Source organism: Lithobates pipiens, unplaced genomic scaffold, assembly GCF_037356315.1.
Source record: "Lithobates pipiens isolate NorthernLeopardFrog02 unplaced genomic scaffold, aLitPip1_a1.2 Scaffold_30, whole genome shotgun sequence".
NCBI classification, from domain to species: domain Eukaryota; kingdom Metazoa; phylum Chordata; class Amphibia; order Anura; family Ranidae; genus Lithobates; species Lithobates pipiens.
The window spans coordinates 89941462-89958812 of NW_027507791.1; the positions used below are offsets into that span (position 1 = coordinate 89941462).

General features: G+C 42.8%; 1 protein-coding gene across 8 annotated transcripts in view; it reads left to right on the forward strand.

Annotated features, from left to right (window-relative positions):
• Positions 1–17351, forward strand: part of DPF3 (double PHD fingers 3) — a 717329-nt gene that overhangs the window by 412791 nt on the left and 287187 nt on the right. For all 8 annotated transcript variants that reach the window (XR_013264877.1, XM_077464591.1, XM_077464592.1 and 5 more), the window contains exon 6: positions 11975–12067. Coding sequence is in view for 7 of the 8 variants with exons in the window: in XM_077464591.1 (XP_077320717.1) it covers positions 11975–12067 (93 nt within the window). In the remaining variant the exon portion in view is untranslated. The remainder of the gene's footprint in view (positions 1–11974; positions 12068–17351) is intronic.

Below are 17351 nucleotides of genomic sequence, written 5' to 3' on the forward strand. Positions count from 1 at the left end.
TCGGTCCCTTGCTGCATTGGGCAGTAGCAGGCATACTGTCTAGGGGACAGACACTCCGCTTTTGCAGAAAAGATAAAAGAGAACTGCGCTAACCTCAAATTCCCAAAGTGAATGGGATATGTGTACGTGCTAAACCCACGATATAAACCTTAGTATCTTAATATCTCTAAAACCACCTCAAAGAATAGTGCATACAATTATATATACAAAAATGTAAAAGTAATACAAAATAAAACACAATTGCGTGTCAATAATGTGAACCACCCAAAACCAACACAGATTGTATAAATCTATATGTATATACCCCTAAAGATAAAAAATAAAAAATAAAATCAATACCCCAAAACTGAAAAAAGTGTATGAAATAAATTACCAAAGAAATTTGTCAACTCTATATAATGTCCATATGATTATATGACAAATTATTGCTGTAAAGTGTCCATATGATAAACACCAGTGAAAAATTCTTTATATGATTAGCTGAATTGGAAGTGCACAAATTAGAAATCTTCTCCAGGAGTATAATGTGCTTTTCCCATCACCAAATAAATGAATTGGCTCCTTACCAGATCCAAGCGACCCCCCGTTACAGAGGGTCACCACAGGCAAAAACAATCAAATGGATATCCGGGTAGCTGTTCTCCCTCAGGCGATCCCAGATCTTTCACACAATGGGGCTATGGCTGTTACTCCACATGTCACTCACAACTCAACGTGGTATCACATAGGGAAAAACATAGGCTCCAGATAGTGTAAAACCAATGATTTAAATTTGCAAATAACGAACTTATACACTTACATAAGAAAATGTAAAAGCAGGCTCAAAACAGAAGCGTGCACCGGCCGGACACACGCCAACGAAGAAACCAACCCGTCCTTCCTGGTCTGTAACAAACGAACACGACTGGGGTGACGTCGACACGTTCGCACCGCCCTACGCGTTTCGTAATAACTTACGTCGTCCAGGGGACTCCGCTTTTGCACTCTGCTCCCTCTTCTGCTGTGCTGGTGGCTCTGTACGACCACCGCCTCTTCCTCCGAACTAGACAAATCACCTACATGATGTTGATTCCAGGTGGGGTCGAGGACCTCATCGTCCTCCACATCATCTTCCACCCAGTCTTCACCCCTGCTCTTCTTGTCGGTCCGCACAATTGTGAAACCTGTGTTCCGTCATCATCCGAGACGTGCTACGATGGTCCTCCCATGTACTCATCTTCAAACATAAGTGGTTGGGCATCAGTGCACTCAATCTCTTCCACTTCTGGGGCAGGGCTAGGTGGATGGCTCTGGGAAACCCTGCTAACCGAATCGTCAAAAAGCAGAAGAGATTGCTGTATGATTTGGGGCTCAGACTGCTTGGCTGATTTGCAAGGGGGTGAGGTTAAAGACTGATGGACATCAGCTGCAGGTGCCAACTCTAATCTTTCAGCAGTAGACTGGGTGGGAGACAATTTGAAGGAACTGGAGGCACTGTCAGCAACCCAATCTACTATCGCCTGTACTTATCCTGGCCTCAACATTCGTAGAGCCGCATTAGGACCGACCAAATACTGCTGCAGGCTCTGTCGCCTACTCGCACCTGAGGAAGGTGTTTCACTTTTGGGCATGTAGCTGGCACAGATCGACCACGACCTCTCTCTGCAACAGGAGCTCCACCAGCAGCACCACGACCGGGGCCACATCCCTTATTTCACGTTCTCATAGTTCTCAAATTTAGGATCTTGTCCTAAATGGGTGTTTTTTGAATAGCAGAATAGAGCAACAGTACCAAAAGGGTGTATCTCACACATACAGATATGAAGAAAATGCTATTCCAAAAAAATAATTTTTCCCTAAATTTTTTTGGAATAGCAGAATAAAACAACAGTATCTAAAGTGTGAATCTCACATGTACAGATATGCAGGAAACACTGCAAAATATATGTTTTTGCCCTAAATGGGTGTTTTTAGAATAGCAGAATAGAATGAATGAATGAAATACTTGTATAGCGCACATGCGAACTGAATTGCCTCTAGGCACTGTGGCGAGCTTTGATCATCTGCTAAAAGAGGAAGGTCTTGAGTTTTTTCCTAAAAGCCAGGTGATTTTCTTCCAGGCGGATGTTGATTGGTAGAGCATTCCATAGCCGAGGACCTTGGACAGCGAATCTCCGATCCCCCTTGGATTTATACCGGGCTTTGGGCACGAGGAGGAGGTTTTTGTTGGCTGATCGAAGACTGTGGTTTGGTGTGTAATGATTTATTTTCTCTATTAGGTATTGCGGAGCTTCTCTATGCACACATTTGTGGGTGAGGCAAAGGGTCTTGAACGTGATCCGATTTTTTACGGTTAGCCAATGTAAGCTCCTCAGTGAAGGAGAGATGGATTCCCAGGTTTTTTTTCCTGTTATCAGCCTTGCCGCCATGTTTTGGATCAGTTGTAATCGCGCAAGTTGATATTGTGGTAATCCTATGTAAAGCGAGTTTGCGTAGGTAAGTCGTGAATTAATGATTGTTCCAACTACCACTGCTTTGGGATAAAAGGGATGAGTCTGCGAAGCATGCGCAGCAGATGGTGAGATCCACTGACTACTGCTCCTATTTGCGCATCCATTGACATTTGTGCACCTAAAATAACCCCGAGACTCTTCGCTTTGGTCTTTGGGGAGATAGTTTGCCCAAAGACGGTTGGTGGCGAACAGGAGGTTTTGGTTGCGGGCTTATGATTTGGGTGTAAGATAAGAAGCTCTGTCTTTGATTCGTTCAGCTGGAGGGAGTTCGTGGTCATCCAGTCCTCTATTGATTTGAGGCAGTTTTCAAGTTGTTGTTGATGATCTTTTTTTCCATTGATCCGGAAATAAAGTTGTGTGTCGTCAGCGTAAGAGTGGAAGCAGAGATCTGAGCATCTGATGATTTGAAGGAGTGGGCGAATGTAAATGTTGGAGAGAACAGGTGACAAAGGAGAGCCTTGAGGGACTCCGCAGGTGACTGCCCGAGTTTCGGAGAGGAATTTTCCTAGTTTCACTGTCTGTGACTGATTTCCTAGGAAGGACGCGAACCATTGGAGATCTATGTCTTGGACTCCGGCTACTTCTGTGAGGAGGACGAGTAGAGTATTATGATCTACTGTATCAAACACTGCACTTAGATCTAGCAGTATGAGGAGACACGGCTCTCCGTCATCTGCTGCTTCGAGGGCGTCTTCCCAAATCTTGAGGAGAGCTGTTTCTGTCCCATGACCCGGGTGGAAGCCTGATTGCAGCTGGTCCAGGAGTTTGTGAGTATCCAGGTGGAGTTGTAGCTGATGTACTACAGCTTTCTCCATGATCTTAGAAATGGTGTTGAGGCTTGTTATTGGTCTACGGTTGTTTGGATCCTGAGGGTCCAGGTTTGGTTTCTTGAGTAGAGGTTTGACAATGCCTTGTTTGAGGATGCTGGGAACAATTCCTTCGTGGAATGATCAGTTTATGAGGTGGGTTATGGATGGAGCCACGATGTCTGAGCATTCTTTCAGTAGTTTTGTGGGGATGATGTCAATAGGTGAGGTACTGTCGCACAGTTTATTAATGATGTTTTTTTGTGTCTATGGTAATTGGGGATAGTGAAAATTTTGGCGGTTGCGGTATATTGGTACAGACATCCTCTTTATGTATTTGCTGGCTGAGGTCGGATGTTTTCTTCTGACAAATTGTTTCCTTGATGGTTTTGACTTTATCGATGAAAAAATCCGACAGTTTGTCACAGTAATCCTGGGATTCACTTTCTGGGGGTTCTAGGCACACCGGATTCATTGATTGATTGACTAGTTTAAACAGTTCCCGTGGTTGGTTTGCGCCCGTTGAGATTGTATATGAGAAGTGGTCCTTTTTGGCTTTGAAGATTGCTTTCCGATAATTCTCTGTGAGACCTTTGTAGCTAAAGTGGTTTTCCTCGGTGGGATTTCTTCTCCATGTTCTTTCCGCTCTTCTGCGTTCTTGCTTTAGTACAGCGAGGGAGCTATTAAACCATCCAGAGTTTTTCTTCCTGATGAGAGCCCTGCGTTTTGGAGCTACCGAGTCTGCTGATTGCAGTAATGCCCTGTTCAGGGAGTTGAGTGTTTCCTCCGTAGAGTGTTTTAAGGTTATTGTAGATATTTTGTTGGACAGAGTGGTTTTGAAGGATTCGGAGTACAGTTTTTTATGCGATCTGGTCCAGTGCGTTGTTGTTACAGGATTACGTTTTTCGTTGGTGACGTTGGTAGCGATTTTGAATTTGATGGCGTGGTGATCCGTCCATGGCAGTTTTATGTTATCGAGTATGTTGACGTCAATGTTCTTTTTGAAAATGAGGTCCAGGGTGTGTCCTGACCCATGCGTGGGAGTCTTTATCAGTTGCTGGAGACCTAGTTCTTCTAGTTGATTGATGCAGGCAGTCGCGATGGGGTCTTTGTGCTCCTTTGCCCAAAGGTTGAAATCTCAGAGTGCCAGGAAATTTTTGAATTTTAGGGTGTGCATTACGAAGGATTCCACGAGGGGTGAAAGAAGATTGGCCTTTGGTCCCGGAGGTCTGTAGCACAGTAGAACATGAGTGGTGTCATGGGGTGTTGGTTGAAGATGTAGCGTCAGGGTTTCCATAAAAGGCACTGGGTTCTGAGATGATGGTTTAGTGAGATCCAGGTGACCTTTAAAGATCACTGCTAGGCCTCCTCCCTTTTTTCCTATACAGTGTTCGGTTAGGATCCTGTAATTTTCCGGCACCAATTCGGTGAGGATGGTGTTGCAGTCAGAGGTTAACCAGCTTTTGGTGATGAAGAGGCAGTCTACATTGTTCTCGATGATGAAGTTGTGTACTTCCAGTCTATGTTTGACTGCAGACCTGGCGTTAATCAAGGCGCAATATAATTTTAGTCGTTGAGTAGATGTCTTCCTGTGGTTGGGAGTTGCTTGTCGTCCGGTTTTTAATAGTTGTTCTCTTTGAAGTATTTTTTGTATGGAAGATGGCAATGTGGTGTTGATGTTCCTTAGTCTGTGCAGAACTTCAGCTGAGTATTTGAAGTGGCACATGGTTTGTGGATGCTGTTGATGGTACTATGGGCCTAAAGATGATGATCCTGATCAGGGTATTGATCCTGAGGAGGGGCTAGGTATCAGACTTGCCGCTGTGCTTGAGGCTATTAGCGCGCAAGTTGATCAGGGGATGCCTATATGGATGCGGAAGGAGTTGTTGTATTCGGTTGCTGGCTGTTCCGGCTACCTTTACTTGAGGTGAAGGTCCCCGCTCAGAAAAGAAGTCTAGCTGTGATCCGAAGTAGTCGCCCTAGGATAGCGTGAAAAATGGAATGGAGGCCGGAGGTAGGAGTATGCTAACCTACGGTTGTTCCTGATTGGTTCCAGAGGAAGGCGAAAAAAAACCCTGGCAGTAGCAGCCAAACGCACCAGTGGGGCAAAAATTCCTTCCTGACCCCCATAGGCGGTCGGACAGAGTCCCTGGAACAATTACTGGGGGGGTGGGGGGTGCGAGCTTACCTGGCTGCGGTGGTCCCCGTTAAACAGTCTGGTTCCGGTGAATCTGGCTTGCTGTCAGCCTGACGTTTCTGGAGAGCGGTCTGGTTGCCCCTTTCCATGGGATATTTAAAATGGAAGGGAGGATGGAGGTAGGATAGAGGTTAGAGACTCCTGTCTTAACTCCTGTTTTCAACTCCTGGTTATTAACTCTCCACTTTAGTTCAAAAATCTACTTGTGTTCACAAAATCCACATGCAAGCCACCATCAGGGAGCAGGCTCCTAGAGGAGTTTGTATAACTACCTTTATACACCTGTGAACAATTAACCCCCTCCCCTAAATTAGCAGGAAGAAAGAGAAAAAAAATGCTGTTTAAAAAGTGTCAGAACTGGCAAGCAGCTACTGCCAGACTGGAATTATCTTCCAAACCCAAAATCTCCCTCACACCACAAATATGTATCCTATATGCCAATGCTCCAAACACTCCAGTACCCTGCGTTAGACTGCTACATTCATTGATTAGCTCAATCCAATGGATGATAGCACTCAATTGGAGAACTAATACTCTATCATGGCTGCAGGTTCTGAATCGGATGGAGATGCTTAAACTCTCAGAAAGTATCCATCACACTCTTCATGATAGCATACATATCTTTAATAATAAATGGAACTACTGGATCTTACCTTAATTACTTATTATCAATCCACTTTAATATTGCCTATTGTGGGTTAGTACATGTATTCTGAAAATCCTCTCTTTTGATACCCATCACCGAATTTGCAAATCCTTCAACGGAAACACCATATCTACTTCATTCATGAACTGTACCATCCATCTTTCATTTATATGCCAAATTGTACTGTTTCTTTTTTTTTTCTTTTGAAACTTCATCTATTGCATTATATTTGTATGTTCTAACTGTCAAATAAAACTTTTGTAAACAAAAAAATAAAAAGTGTCAGAAAAAAGGTCTTTTAAAACCTGCTAGCAAATGTATCAAATAAAGGAGGGGGAAAAAAATGAACACCCCCAAAAACAACACTTGCAAGCAGAAGCAGTCAAAATCACAACTCCTGGTTATTAACTCTCCACTTTAGTTCAAAAATCCACTTTTGTTCACAAAATCCACATGCAAGCCACCATCAGGGAGCAAATATAGAGCAACAGTATCTAAACGGTGTATCTCACACGTACAGATATGAAGAAAATGCTATTCCCAAAAAAATTTTTTGCTCTAAATTATTATTTTTTGAATAGCACAATAGAAGAACAGTATCTAAAGTGTGTATCTCACATGTACAGATATGCAGAAAACACAGTTTTTGCCCTAAATGGGTGTTTTTAGAATAGCAGAATATAGCAACAGTATCTAAAGGATGTATCTCACAGTAACATATGCAGTGCTAGTGCACTGAGCTTGCATAAAATGACTGCCAACGCCAACCTAACTAACAGACAGATAAAAGTTATATTTTCTCTGGCACTGGGCTCAGGGCAGTGTAAAAAGATTGTGCACTGCACCGACACAACTAAATCAAGGTAGATTGTTGACTAATTAGATTTCTGAAGCAGGACTCCTATCTAATTCTCTCCCTCAAAACAGCAGCAGCAAACTTTCCCTACACTATCTATCTTTTCTCTGGCACTGGGCTCAGGGCAGTGTAAAAATATTGTGCACTGCACCCACAAAAGAAAATCAAGGTAGATCGCTGAGTAATTCGATTTCTGAAGCAGGACTCCTATCTAATTCTCTCCCTCAAAGCAGCAGCAACCTTTCCCTACACTATCTAAAGCAGAGTGACGTGCTGTGCTGTGTGCCTCTAGCTTATATAGAGGCTGGGTCACATGCTGCACTGGCCAATCACAGCCATGCCATTAGTAGGCATGGCTGTGATGGCTTCCAAGGGAACACAAGTTAAATGAATGTTAATTGGCTGCCCTGTAGCCGTTAAAAAGGCGGCACTACATTAGCGAACCCGAACATACAGTAAATTGTTCGGGTTCAGGACCCAAAAACCCAAAAATCCGGTACGAACCCAAACTTTACAGTTCGGGTTCGCTCAACCCTACTTTTCAGTCCTGAAACGCATGGCGGTGCATTACCCCTTTGAGGAGAGTTTCCTGAAAAAATGGACATCTCCTCCGATTGTTGACACCCCAGTATCTAGGTTAAATAAGGTAACCACAATTCCGGTGGAAGGGACTCCTGCTTTCAAAGACCCTGCCAACAGAAGGGCCGAGGCTGTTGCCCAGTCCATGTTTACGGTGGTGGGGTCAGCATTGCGGCCAGTGTTAGCCACGGCTCTGGTGTCACAGATGCTTACTGAATGGGCAAAATTGTTGCACCGCGAGTTGGAGAAGCAACAGGCTTCCCCGGTCTGCGTGGAGCTGGTGGACCAGTTGGTACAGGGCTTTAAGTATGTCTGTGATGTGGCCTTAGATACGGCCCCCTTGCTCTCTAGAGTCTCTGTATCAGCAGTAGTGCTACGTTGGACTGGGCGGACTGCGAGCCAAGCCGAGTACGCAGTACAGTCGGCTCGGTCTTTTTCGGCAGCGCTCGCTCCAGAAACAGCAGGGAGGCGGGACTGCAAGCGAAGCCGAGCAGTCGGCTCAGTATTTTTTGGCGGCGCTCTGTATTTTTCTGCGCCACTCTGTATTTTCAGCTCAAAGACAGCGGGGATCGGCGTATAACACGCACCCACGACTTTCCCCCAATTTTAAAGGGGAAAAAGTACGTGTTATACGCCTATAAATACGGTATATATTTTTAGTAGAGACCCTAGAGAATGAAATGGTGGTTGTTGCAATATTAAATTTCACATTGTATTTGCGTAGCAGTCGTTCAAATGCAATTTTTTGGGAAAACAATTACACTTTAATAAATTGAAAAAAATTGAAAAATGAATTAAAAAGAAACTAACCAGTAAAGTTAGCCCAATTTTTTTTGTATAATGTGAAAGATTCTACGCCACGAGAATCATGATCTTTTTATTGTAAGCAAAAAAATTGTGATTCTCATTTTGGCCAGAATCCTGCAGCTCTACCATTTATCACTTTCCTTCCACTTCACAATTATGTGCCACTTTGTGTTGGTCTATCACATACAACCAAAAATGTAAATGTATTTATTGGGGTTTTAACATGACAAAATGTGGAAAATGTCAAGCGTTATGAATTCAAGGCACTGTACCTACACATTGATCTTTAAAAGGCCACAGAGGACAATTTATCATATCACTTCTAGTGTGTGTGTATATATATATATATATATATATATATATATATATATATATATATATATATATATACACATACATACACACAAAATATTATACACACACACACACACACACACAGTATCTTACAAAAGTGAGTATAATCCTCACATTTTTGTAAATATTTTATTATATCTTTTCATGTGACAACACTGAAGAAATTACACTTTGCTACAATATAAAGTAGTGAGTGTACAGCTTGTATTAAAGTGTAAATATGCTGCCCCCTCAAAATAACTCAACACACAGTCATTAACCATTTCAGCCCTGAAAGAATTGACTGCTCAATGACCAGGCCATTTTTTGCGACACGGCACTGCGTCGCTTTAACTGACAATTGCGTGGTCGTGCAACGCTGTAAACAAACAAAATTTACATAATTTTTTCCCCACAAATAGAGCTTTCTTGTGGGGGTGTTTGATCCTCTATGCGTTTTTTTTTCGCACTATAAACAAAAAAAGAACAATTTTGAAAAAAACACAATATTCAGTAGTTTAGGTCAATATGTATTCTTCTACATATTTTTGGTAATAAAAAAAAAATTGCAAAAAGCTTATATTGATTGGTTTGTGCAAAAGTTATAGCGTCTACAAAATAGGGGATAGATTTATGGCATTTTTATTATTATTTTTTATTATTTTTTTACTTTCAACGGGGGCAATCTGCGATTTTTATCAAGACTACAACAAAATGGCGGACACATCAGATGCTTTTGACACATTTTTGGGTCAATTGACAATTGTGCATCGATCAGTGCTATAAAAATGCACTGATTACTATATAAATGTCACTGGCAGGGAAGGGGTTAACACTAGGGAGCGATCAAGGGGTTAACTGTGTTCCCAATTTGTGTGTTCTAACTGTGGGTGATGGGACTGACTATAGGAGATGAGATATTGTGGTTCCCAGCTCGTAGAGCTCCTCTCCTCATGGAACTGGGATGTGTGTGTTTGCACACACACATCCCTGTTCTGCCTCCCGTGCCCACGATCGCTTGTGGCCGGCAGTCATGATTATCAGCACCCCCGCTGTGCAGCGCGTGTGCGTGGGCGCCTGCTATCCCACTTAAAGAGACCGGTGTATAGCTACAACGGTTCACGGGATCGTGCCGACCTGCCGCAGTATAAGGACAGCAGCTAGTCGGTAAGTGGTTAATGTCTAAATCGCTGGCAACAAAAGTGAGTATACCCCTAAGTGAAAATGTACAAATTGGGCCCAAAGTGTCAATATTTTGTGTGGCCACCATTATTTTCCAGCAGTGCCTTAACCCTCTTGGGCATTGAGTTCACCAGAGCTTAACAGGTTGCCACTGGAGTCCTCTTGCCCTCCTCCATGATGACATCACAGAGTTGGGGGGTGTTAGAGACCTTGCACTCCTCCACCTTCCATTTGAGGATACCCCACAGATGCTCAGTAGGCTTTAGGTCTAGAGACATGCTTGGCCAGTCCATCACCTTTACCCTCAGCTTCTTTAGCAAGGCAGTGGTTGTCTTGGAGGTGTGTTTGGGGTCCTTATGTTGAAATACTGCCCTGCGGCCCAGTCTCCAAAGGGAAACTGATTGGATGGACACACTATTATAGGCAGACAGCTGTCAAAGCAGAAAGCAGCTCTATGGAAAGACAAAATAGGAGACAGCAGCATCAGTGTGAGTGTAGTATTAAAAAAAACTTACAAGATGAAGGAGCCTCTCTTGCATGGATCCATAAATACCACAACTGCCACTTCATGGCCTGAGGAATGAGTGCCGCCATACCTATTGCCTGCCTATCTGGTGATGTCAAGCTGCCAGCCCCGCTCGTCAGCCCTGGAGCCCTGTATACCACCAGCATGGCCAAGACTGAAGCCGGCAGCCCAGATTTACTCCATCATGGGAGGTTCATTCTTGTGAAGTTGAACCCAATGTCGCTGAGCTTCACCTATCCTTGATACTGTACAAGGCTGCCCATCTGAGAGAGCTGTGATAGGGAACTGACAGTTGCATCCTGCTGTATTGCTCTCCAAGTGATAATGGTATCTGCGTATGCTGGTTGCACTTGCCCAAATAGGAGCAAACTAGCACCCACACAACCAACCGCATAAGCCAGCTGAGGGTACCAAGATAGCCTCTACACATGCGCCCCATCCTGCTGGGAGCAGTTAGATGACAGCACACTGAGGCCTGCCAGAAAATTGGGCCAGGCCTCCCATGGGATGACGCAGGAGCCTCATAAAAGGTAAATAACCACACTTCCCTTCATCCACATGCTCCAGTACTTGCTAATGCTGTACCACTAACCGCAGATCTGCTTTTACCGGACTGGCATCTACCTTTAAATGCACCCTGGGAATTGTTCCCAGGGACAATTCAGAGTTACTTTGCCTGCTTCGATTGGGCCCATCCCCCTCTATGATGAGCTACTGGGCTCATGCACATCGCTGGAACGGTTGGGTTCAGGTAAGAAAAAGGGTGGGCTCTGGGGGCAGCGGCAGCAAAGAAGGGTTTTCACCTTAATGTATAGAATGCATTAAGGTGAAAAAAAGTGAGACTTTACAACCCCTTTAATACATTTTAGGCATGTTGTAGGCATTTTAGGGTGTTAACAACTCAATAATTATGCCATTAGACAGACTGTGAAATCAACAATTACATAGGACATGTGCTACCACTCAAAACTATATATCTTTGTGTCACAGTGACACTTATCTGCAGGATGTAGCTTGAACAAAACCACATATTGTCAAAATTAGGAAAGGATGAGAAAACAGGCATAATGTATGACAAAAAGCTAGTATCCATTTTGTATCATAACTAAAGCAGTACTCTGAATGTCCATCTTTCTCAGAGTGAAAAAATATTGATAGAAAACTGGTGCTATACATAAGTAGAAAATGCTTTGGGGAGAGATTCCATCCTAGTACTTTTTATCTCTCCCAGATTTGAGTGTGTGCATGAACATGTACTGTCCTGTGTGTTATTTTGCTTAGAGGATTTTTTATTTAAAATCTCTTAATTCCCATACACACTATCAGATTTTCTGCTGTGTTTTTCCCTCAGATTTACCAAAACAATGTAATGCAAGGGCCTGCCTGATTGCATACACAACTCCTAAGGTTTGACCTCATATTATATGGTTTTGGTAAATCTGAAGGAAAAACTCAGCAGAAAAACTGATAGTGTGTATGGGGCATTAGAGTACTTTTCTTATTAGATTAGTTTCATAGTCTAATCTTGCGTTTTTTTCGCTCCCCCTTAGAGAGTACTAGAAAATGATGAAAATGATGATGCAAACGGCGATGATGACCTTGATGAAGAAGTTCCTAAAAGAAAATACCGGAGTAGGGGACGGGTAAGCGAGCTGTTTATTTTCTAAAGCACTTGTTACTACACTTCTTAGTATACAGAGAGAATTATGTTCACTTGTGTTTGTACAGTCTTGCAGTTTTAGGTTTAACAGTGAAGCATAGAAGGCTTTACTTACAAAATTATTTGCCAGCTCTTACTAAACCTAAACACAGCTCTCTTAAAAAACAAACAAAAAAAAACACTGACAGGCAGGATTTTTAAGGGCAGAATAGATCCTAGTGGTCTCTTCTGCCATAAATGCTTCTCCCTGCTTGTCAGCAATAATGTAAAGTTAGCCACGCATTCAGATCTCAGAGTACATTTACTGCACCACTCTGTTCTGTGATGAAGTGACTCTTGTGGCCCAGACATTGAAGTGGCTAAACAGAGAGAACCCAGAAGGAAGACCTGGGGAAGGTGAAAGCACCCGGGCCTGGCTGGATTGCTGAACACACTGGTCAGCACTCTCAGCCATTGGCTGCTGTGATCCCTGCTGCACAATCATAGTGGTATTTGTGTTCTTTGAACCTATTTACAGAATACAAAGCCTTCTGTGAATGACCAGCCGAGTGGAGGGATTGGCAGAGCTTGCAGGTGGAGAAACCGTGTCTTTCCTCCCAGAGCTATTATAAAACTGTCAGATGTAAAATTGATAAGTCCAGGCGGTGGCATGCACCTCATTGGACTTAACCCATAGTATACCTGCACATATTACAAAGTGGCTGAATTCCTGGAGTTCCACTTTAATTTCACTTTAAATTAACCTAAAAGTCTCAACCGTTGTATTACCCATGGACTGCTTAAAATATCCTCAATTTTATTTGCATAAGTTCTTCCAGTGATTATATTTTCTGGTTGTTTAACCTGGTATTGTTTTTTTCAGCCGGCGATTCTCTAACTGCTAAAAGTGAACTGAGCAGCTGATTAGCCACTGGATTACTTTTAGAAGCAGCAGTAGGGGTTGGTTATATACTGTACATTCAAATAAGTCCCTGCCCTCAAGGAGCTTACAATCTAAGGTCCCTGACTCACATTCACACATACACGTAGTAGGGCCAATATAGACAGGAGCCAATAAATCTACCAGCGTGTCTTGGAGTGTGGGAGAAAACAGGAGTACCCAGAGGAAACCCATGCAGGCAAAGGGAGAACATGCACACTCCAGAAAGATAGGGCAGTGGTTGAAATTCAAACCAACAACCCTAGTGCTGCTAGGCACTGTAAGTCCAGCATTATGATGGGTGAGAGGCTGCAACTAGAGGTGAAGAAAGATGGCTTCTGGTTTTGAGGCTCTGTGCTGTCTAATGTGAACTGCTATCTTATAGCACGTATTTGGTAGGCCTCCTCCAAACTACTGCATATAGTGTTTAATATGTTCTATTGTAATACAAAGTGTGGGGTTGTCTCCCGTAAAGGTTTGAAGGAAACTTGCACACTTTTTTCCTATGTTCTATAGCCGGCCTTTTAAAAAATAGTAATGTCTACGATTGGAGCCGATAAGATTAATCTAATCTATTCTGCTATTGTGTGTGGTTTGGGAGCTTTAATATTTAAGGATTTATCCACTTGTCTTGGATGCAGACAAAAGTATGTTGTAGAATAAAAGGACCCATGGGTCCTGGTCAGAGTTCTGATCGTAATTTTTGCTATTAGTTAGACAGTTTTTTGTTTTTGCGGTGGTGTGCAGTGCCATTTGATCTCCAAACATGGTGTGTATTATGGCATCCAAAGAGTTACATTTTGGTCTCATCTGACCAGATTATATTCTCCCAATATTTCCCAGGCTTATCTAAATGTTGTGCAGCAAACTTTAAACAAGCTTCAACATGCTTTTTTTTTCAGCAATGGAGTTTTGCGTGGTGAGCGTGCATACCGGCCATGGCTGTTGAGGGCTTTACTTATTGTTTTCTTTTAACCACTACAATACAAGGCACTTTCGCCCCCTTCCTTCCCAGCCCAAGTTTCAGCTTTCAGCACTCTCGTACTTTCAGTGACAATTGTGTGGTCATGCTACGCTGTACCCAATTGAAATTTTTATCATTTTGTTTGCACAAATATAGCTTTATTTTGGTGGTATTTATTGCGATATAAGCGAAAAAAATAGTGTAAATTTGGAAAAAAAAACTATTTTATTTTTTCTATTTTTAAAAGAAATCCAATTAAATTAATTTTTTTCATAAATTTAAGCAAAAATGTATTCTGCTGCATGTCTTTGGTAAAAAAAATTCCATTAATTGTATAATAATTGGTTTGTGTGATCATGGATATATGTACGCAAATGATCATGTACAGATGTGTGCAGGTGATCACGGACATATGTGTGCAGATAATCATTTGTACATGTGATTTTAGTGGGACATATGTGGGGGACATGTGTGTTTATTATTTGGGGACATGTGTGTTTTGGGGACGTGTGGGGACATTGTGTTTACACTGTGTTTTAGACAGGTTGGTGATCGGTGAGTAAAAAGCTGTAAAAAAACAGCTCATACTCACTGCTCACCAGCCGGCTGCAGGGATCTGCTCTCCTCAGCGACTACTTCCGTGTGAAGAGAGGAGAGCCGATTGCCTAGCAACCGGCTGTTTACATCACACGATGGCTGTGATTGGACACACCCATCATGTGATCAGGAGGGCCAATCACAGAGCCATCCTGTCGATCTGAGATGCGCCGTGTCCGGGTGACACGAGCGCATCGGGATCGCACCGCTGCGTGCGATCCCCCTACTTCTGAAGGACGTTCTGGAACGTCCAGTCAGAAGTAGAAGCCTTCAACTTCTGACTGGATGTTTACAAGTTAAGCAATTAATTAAACAATTGTACCTGCTAATTCCAGGTCTTTCTGAAGCTCTCCACAAGTGGTCCTTGGCTCTTGGACAACTCTTTTGATAAGTCATTTCACTCCTCTATCAGAAATCTTGTGAGGAGCACCTGATCATAGCTGGTTTATGTTGAAATCAAGTTCTTTCCACTTCTGGATTATGGACCCAACAGTGCTCATTGAAACATTCAGAAGTTTAGAAATCCTTCTGTAACCAATGCCATCAGTATGTTTTGCAACAATAAGGTTGCAAAGGTCTTGATAAAAGCTCTTTGCTTTTACCCATCATGAAATGTTTTGTGTGTGATACCTTGGTAATGAGACACCTTTTTAAAGGCCATCAGTTTGGACTGAACCAGCTGATATTAATTTGCACTGACATGGTGCAGGATTGCTTTCTAATTACTGATAGATTTCAGCTGGTGTCTTTACTATATGTGTCTTTTTGCACCTCCCTTTCTTCATGATACTTTTTTCCTTTGTCATTCAATTTTATTACACAACTTAATTTCTGAACTTTGTTTTGGTTTTTCTGTATGTATGGATTGCATGGGTTGTTACATGTGGTGAAAATTACATGTCAATAGCATTTTTAGAAATATATTTACCTAGAAAAATGGTGACGTGTTTAACACTTATTTAACCTGCTGTATCTATTTGAACGGGAATGACGCATGTTTTTATGAACAAAAACGTCAATATCTGGTGTAGAATATAATTATACAGTGCTTTGCAAAAGTATTCACCCCCTTGGCATTTTTCATGTTTTATTGCCTCACAACCTAGAATTAACATTAATTTACAGAACATGCCCACAACTTTGAAGAAAAAGTCAATGTGCATAATTATTCACCCCCCTAAAGTCAATACTTTGTAGAGCACCTTTTACGGCTATCACAGCTCCAAGTTGCTTTGGATAAGTCTCTATGAGCTTGCCACATCTTGCCCCTGGGATTTTTGCCCATCCCCCTTGCAAAACTGCTCAAGCTCCTTAAAGTTGGATGGTTTGCGCTTGTGAACAGCAATCTTTAAATCTGACTGCAGATTTTCTATCGGATTGAGGTATGTTCTTTGACTAGGCCATTCCAACACATTTAAATGTTTCCCCTTAAACCACTCAAGTGTTGCTTTAGCAGTGTGTTTGAGGTCGTTCCCCTGCTGGAGGGTAAACCTCTGTCCTAGCCTCAAAGTGGTACAGGTTTTGCTTAAGAATATCTCTATATTTGGCATCATCCATCTTTCCCTTAACTTTGACCAGTTTCCCAGTCCCGACTGCTGAAAAACATCCCCACAGCATGATGCTGCCACCATCATGTTTCACTGTGGGGATGGTGTTCTTTGGGTGGTGTGATGTGTTGGGTTTGCACCAGACATAACATTTTCTTTGATGGCCAAAAAGTTAAATTTTAGTCTCGTCAGACCAGAGCACCTTCCTCCATACATTTTGGGAGTCTCCCACATGCCTTTTTGCAAACTCAAAACGTGACATTTTATTTTTTTCTGAAAGTACTGGTTTTCTTCTGGCCACTCTGCCATAAAGCCCAACTCTATGGAGCGTACTGCTTATTGTCGTCCTATGTACAGATACTCCAGTCTCTGCTGTGGAACTCTGCAGCTCCTCCAGGGTTACCTTGGGTCTCTGTGCTGCCTCTCTGATTAATGCCCTCTTGGTCCAGTCCATGAGTTTTGGTGTGCAGCCATCTCTTTGCAGGTTTGCTGTTGTTCCATGTTCTTTAAATTCGGTTATGATAGATTTGATGGTGCTCCTAGGGATCATCAACGATTTGGATATTTTTTTATAACCTAACCCTGACTTGTACTTTTCAACAACATTGTCCCTTACTTGTTTTGAGAGTTCCTTGGTCTTCATGGCAGGATTTGGTTAGTGGTGCCTCTTGCTTAGGTGTTGCAGCCTCTGAAGCCGCGTACACACGGGCGGACTGTCTGGCCAACTAAGTCCGTCAGACAATCCGACAGACAGTCCGTCCTACTTTTGAATGAACGGACTTGACCACACACGATGAACAGACAGTCCGTTGAAAGCTTGCGCGATGACGTGTACAGCACGTACGACGGGACTAGAAATACGACGTCCAATACACTGCAGTGCAACCTTCGGCCGTGTAAATCCTTTCTGAGCATGCGCCATACTTAGTCCGTCCAACTTGCCTACTCACGAGCGGACTGTCCGCTGAAACCAAAGTTGGACGGACAATATTACGGAAATTCCGAAAGACTTAGTCCGCCAGACAGTCCGCTGAAAAAGTCAGCTGAAGCCCACACACGAGGGGACTGTCCGCTGAAATGTGTTTCAGCGGACTAAGTTGGACAGACAGTCCGCCCGTGTGTACGCGGCCTGAGGCCTTTCAAAAAGGTGTGTTTATGCAATGACAGATCATGTGACACTCAGATTGCACACAGGTGGACATCATTTCACTAATTATGTGACTTTTGAAGGTAATTGGTT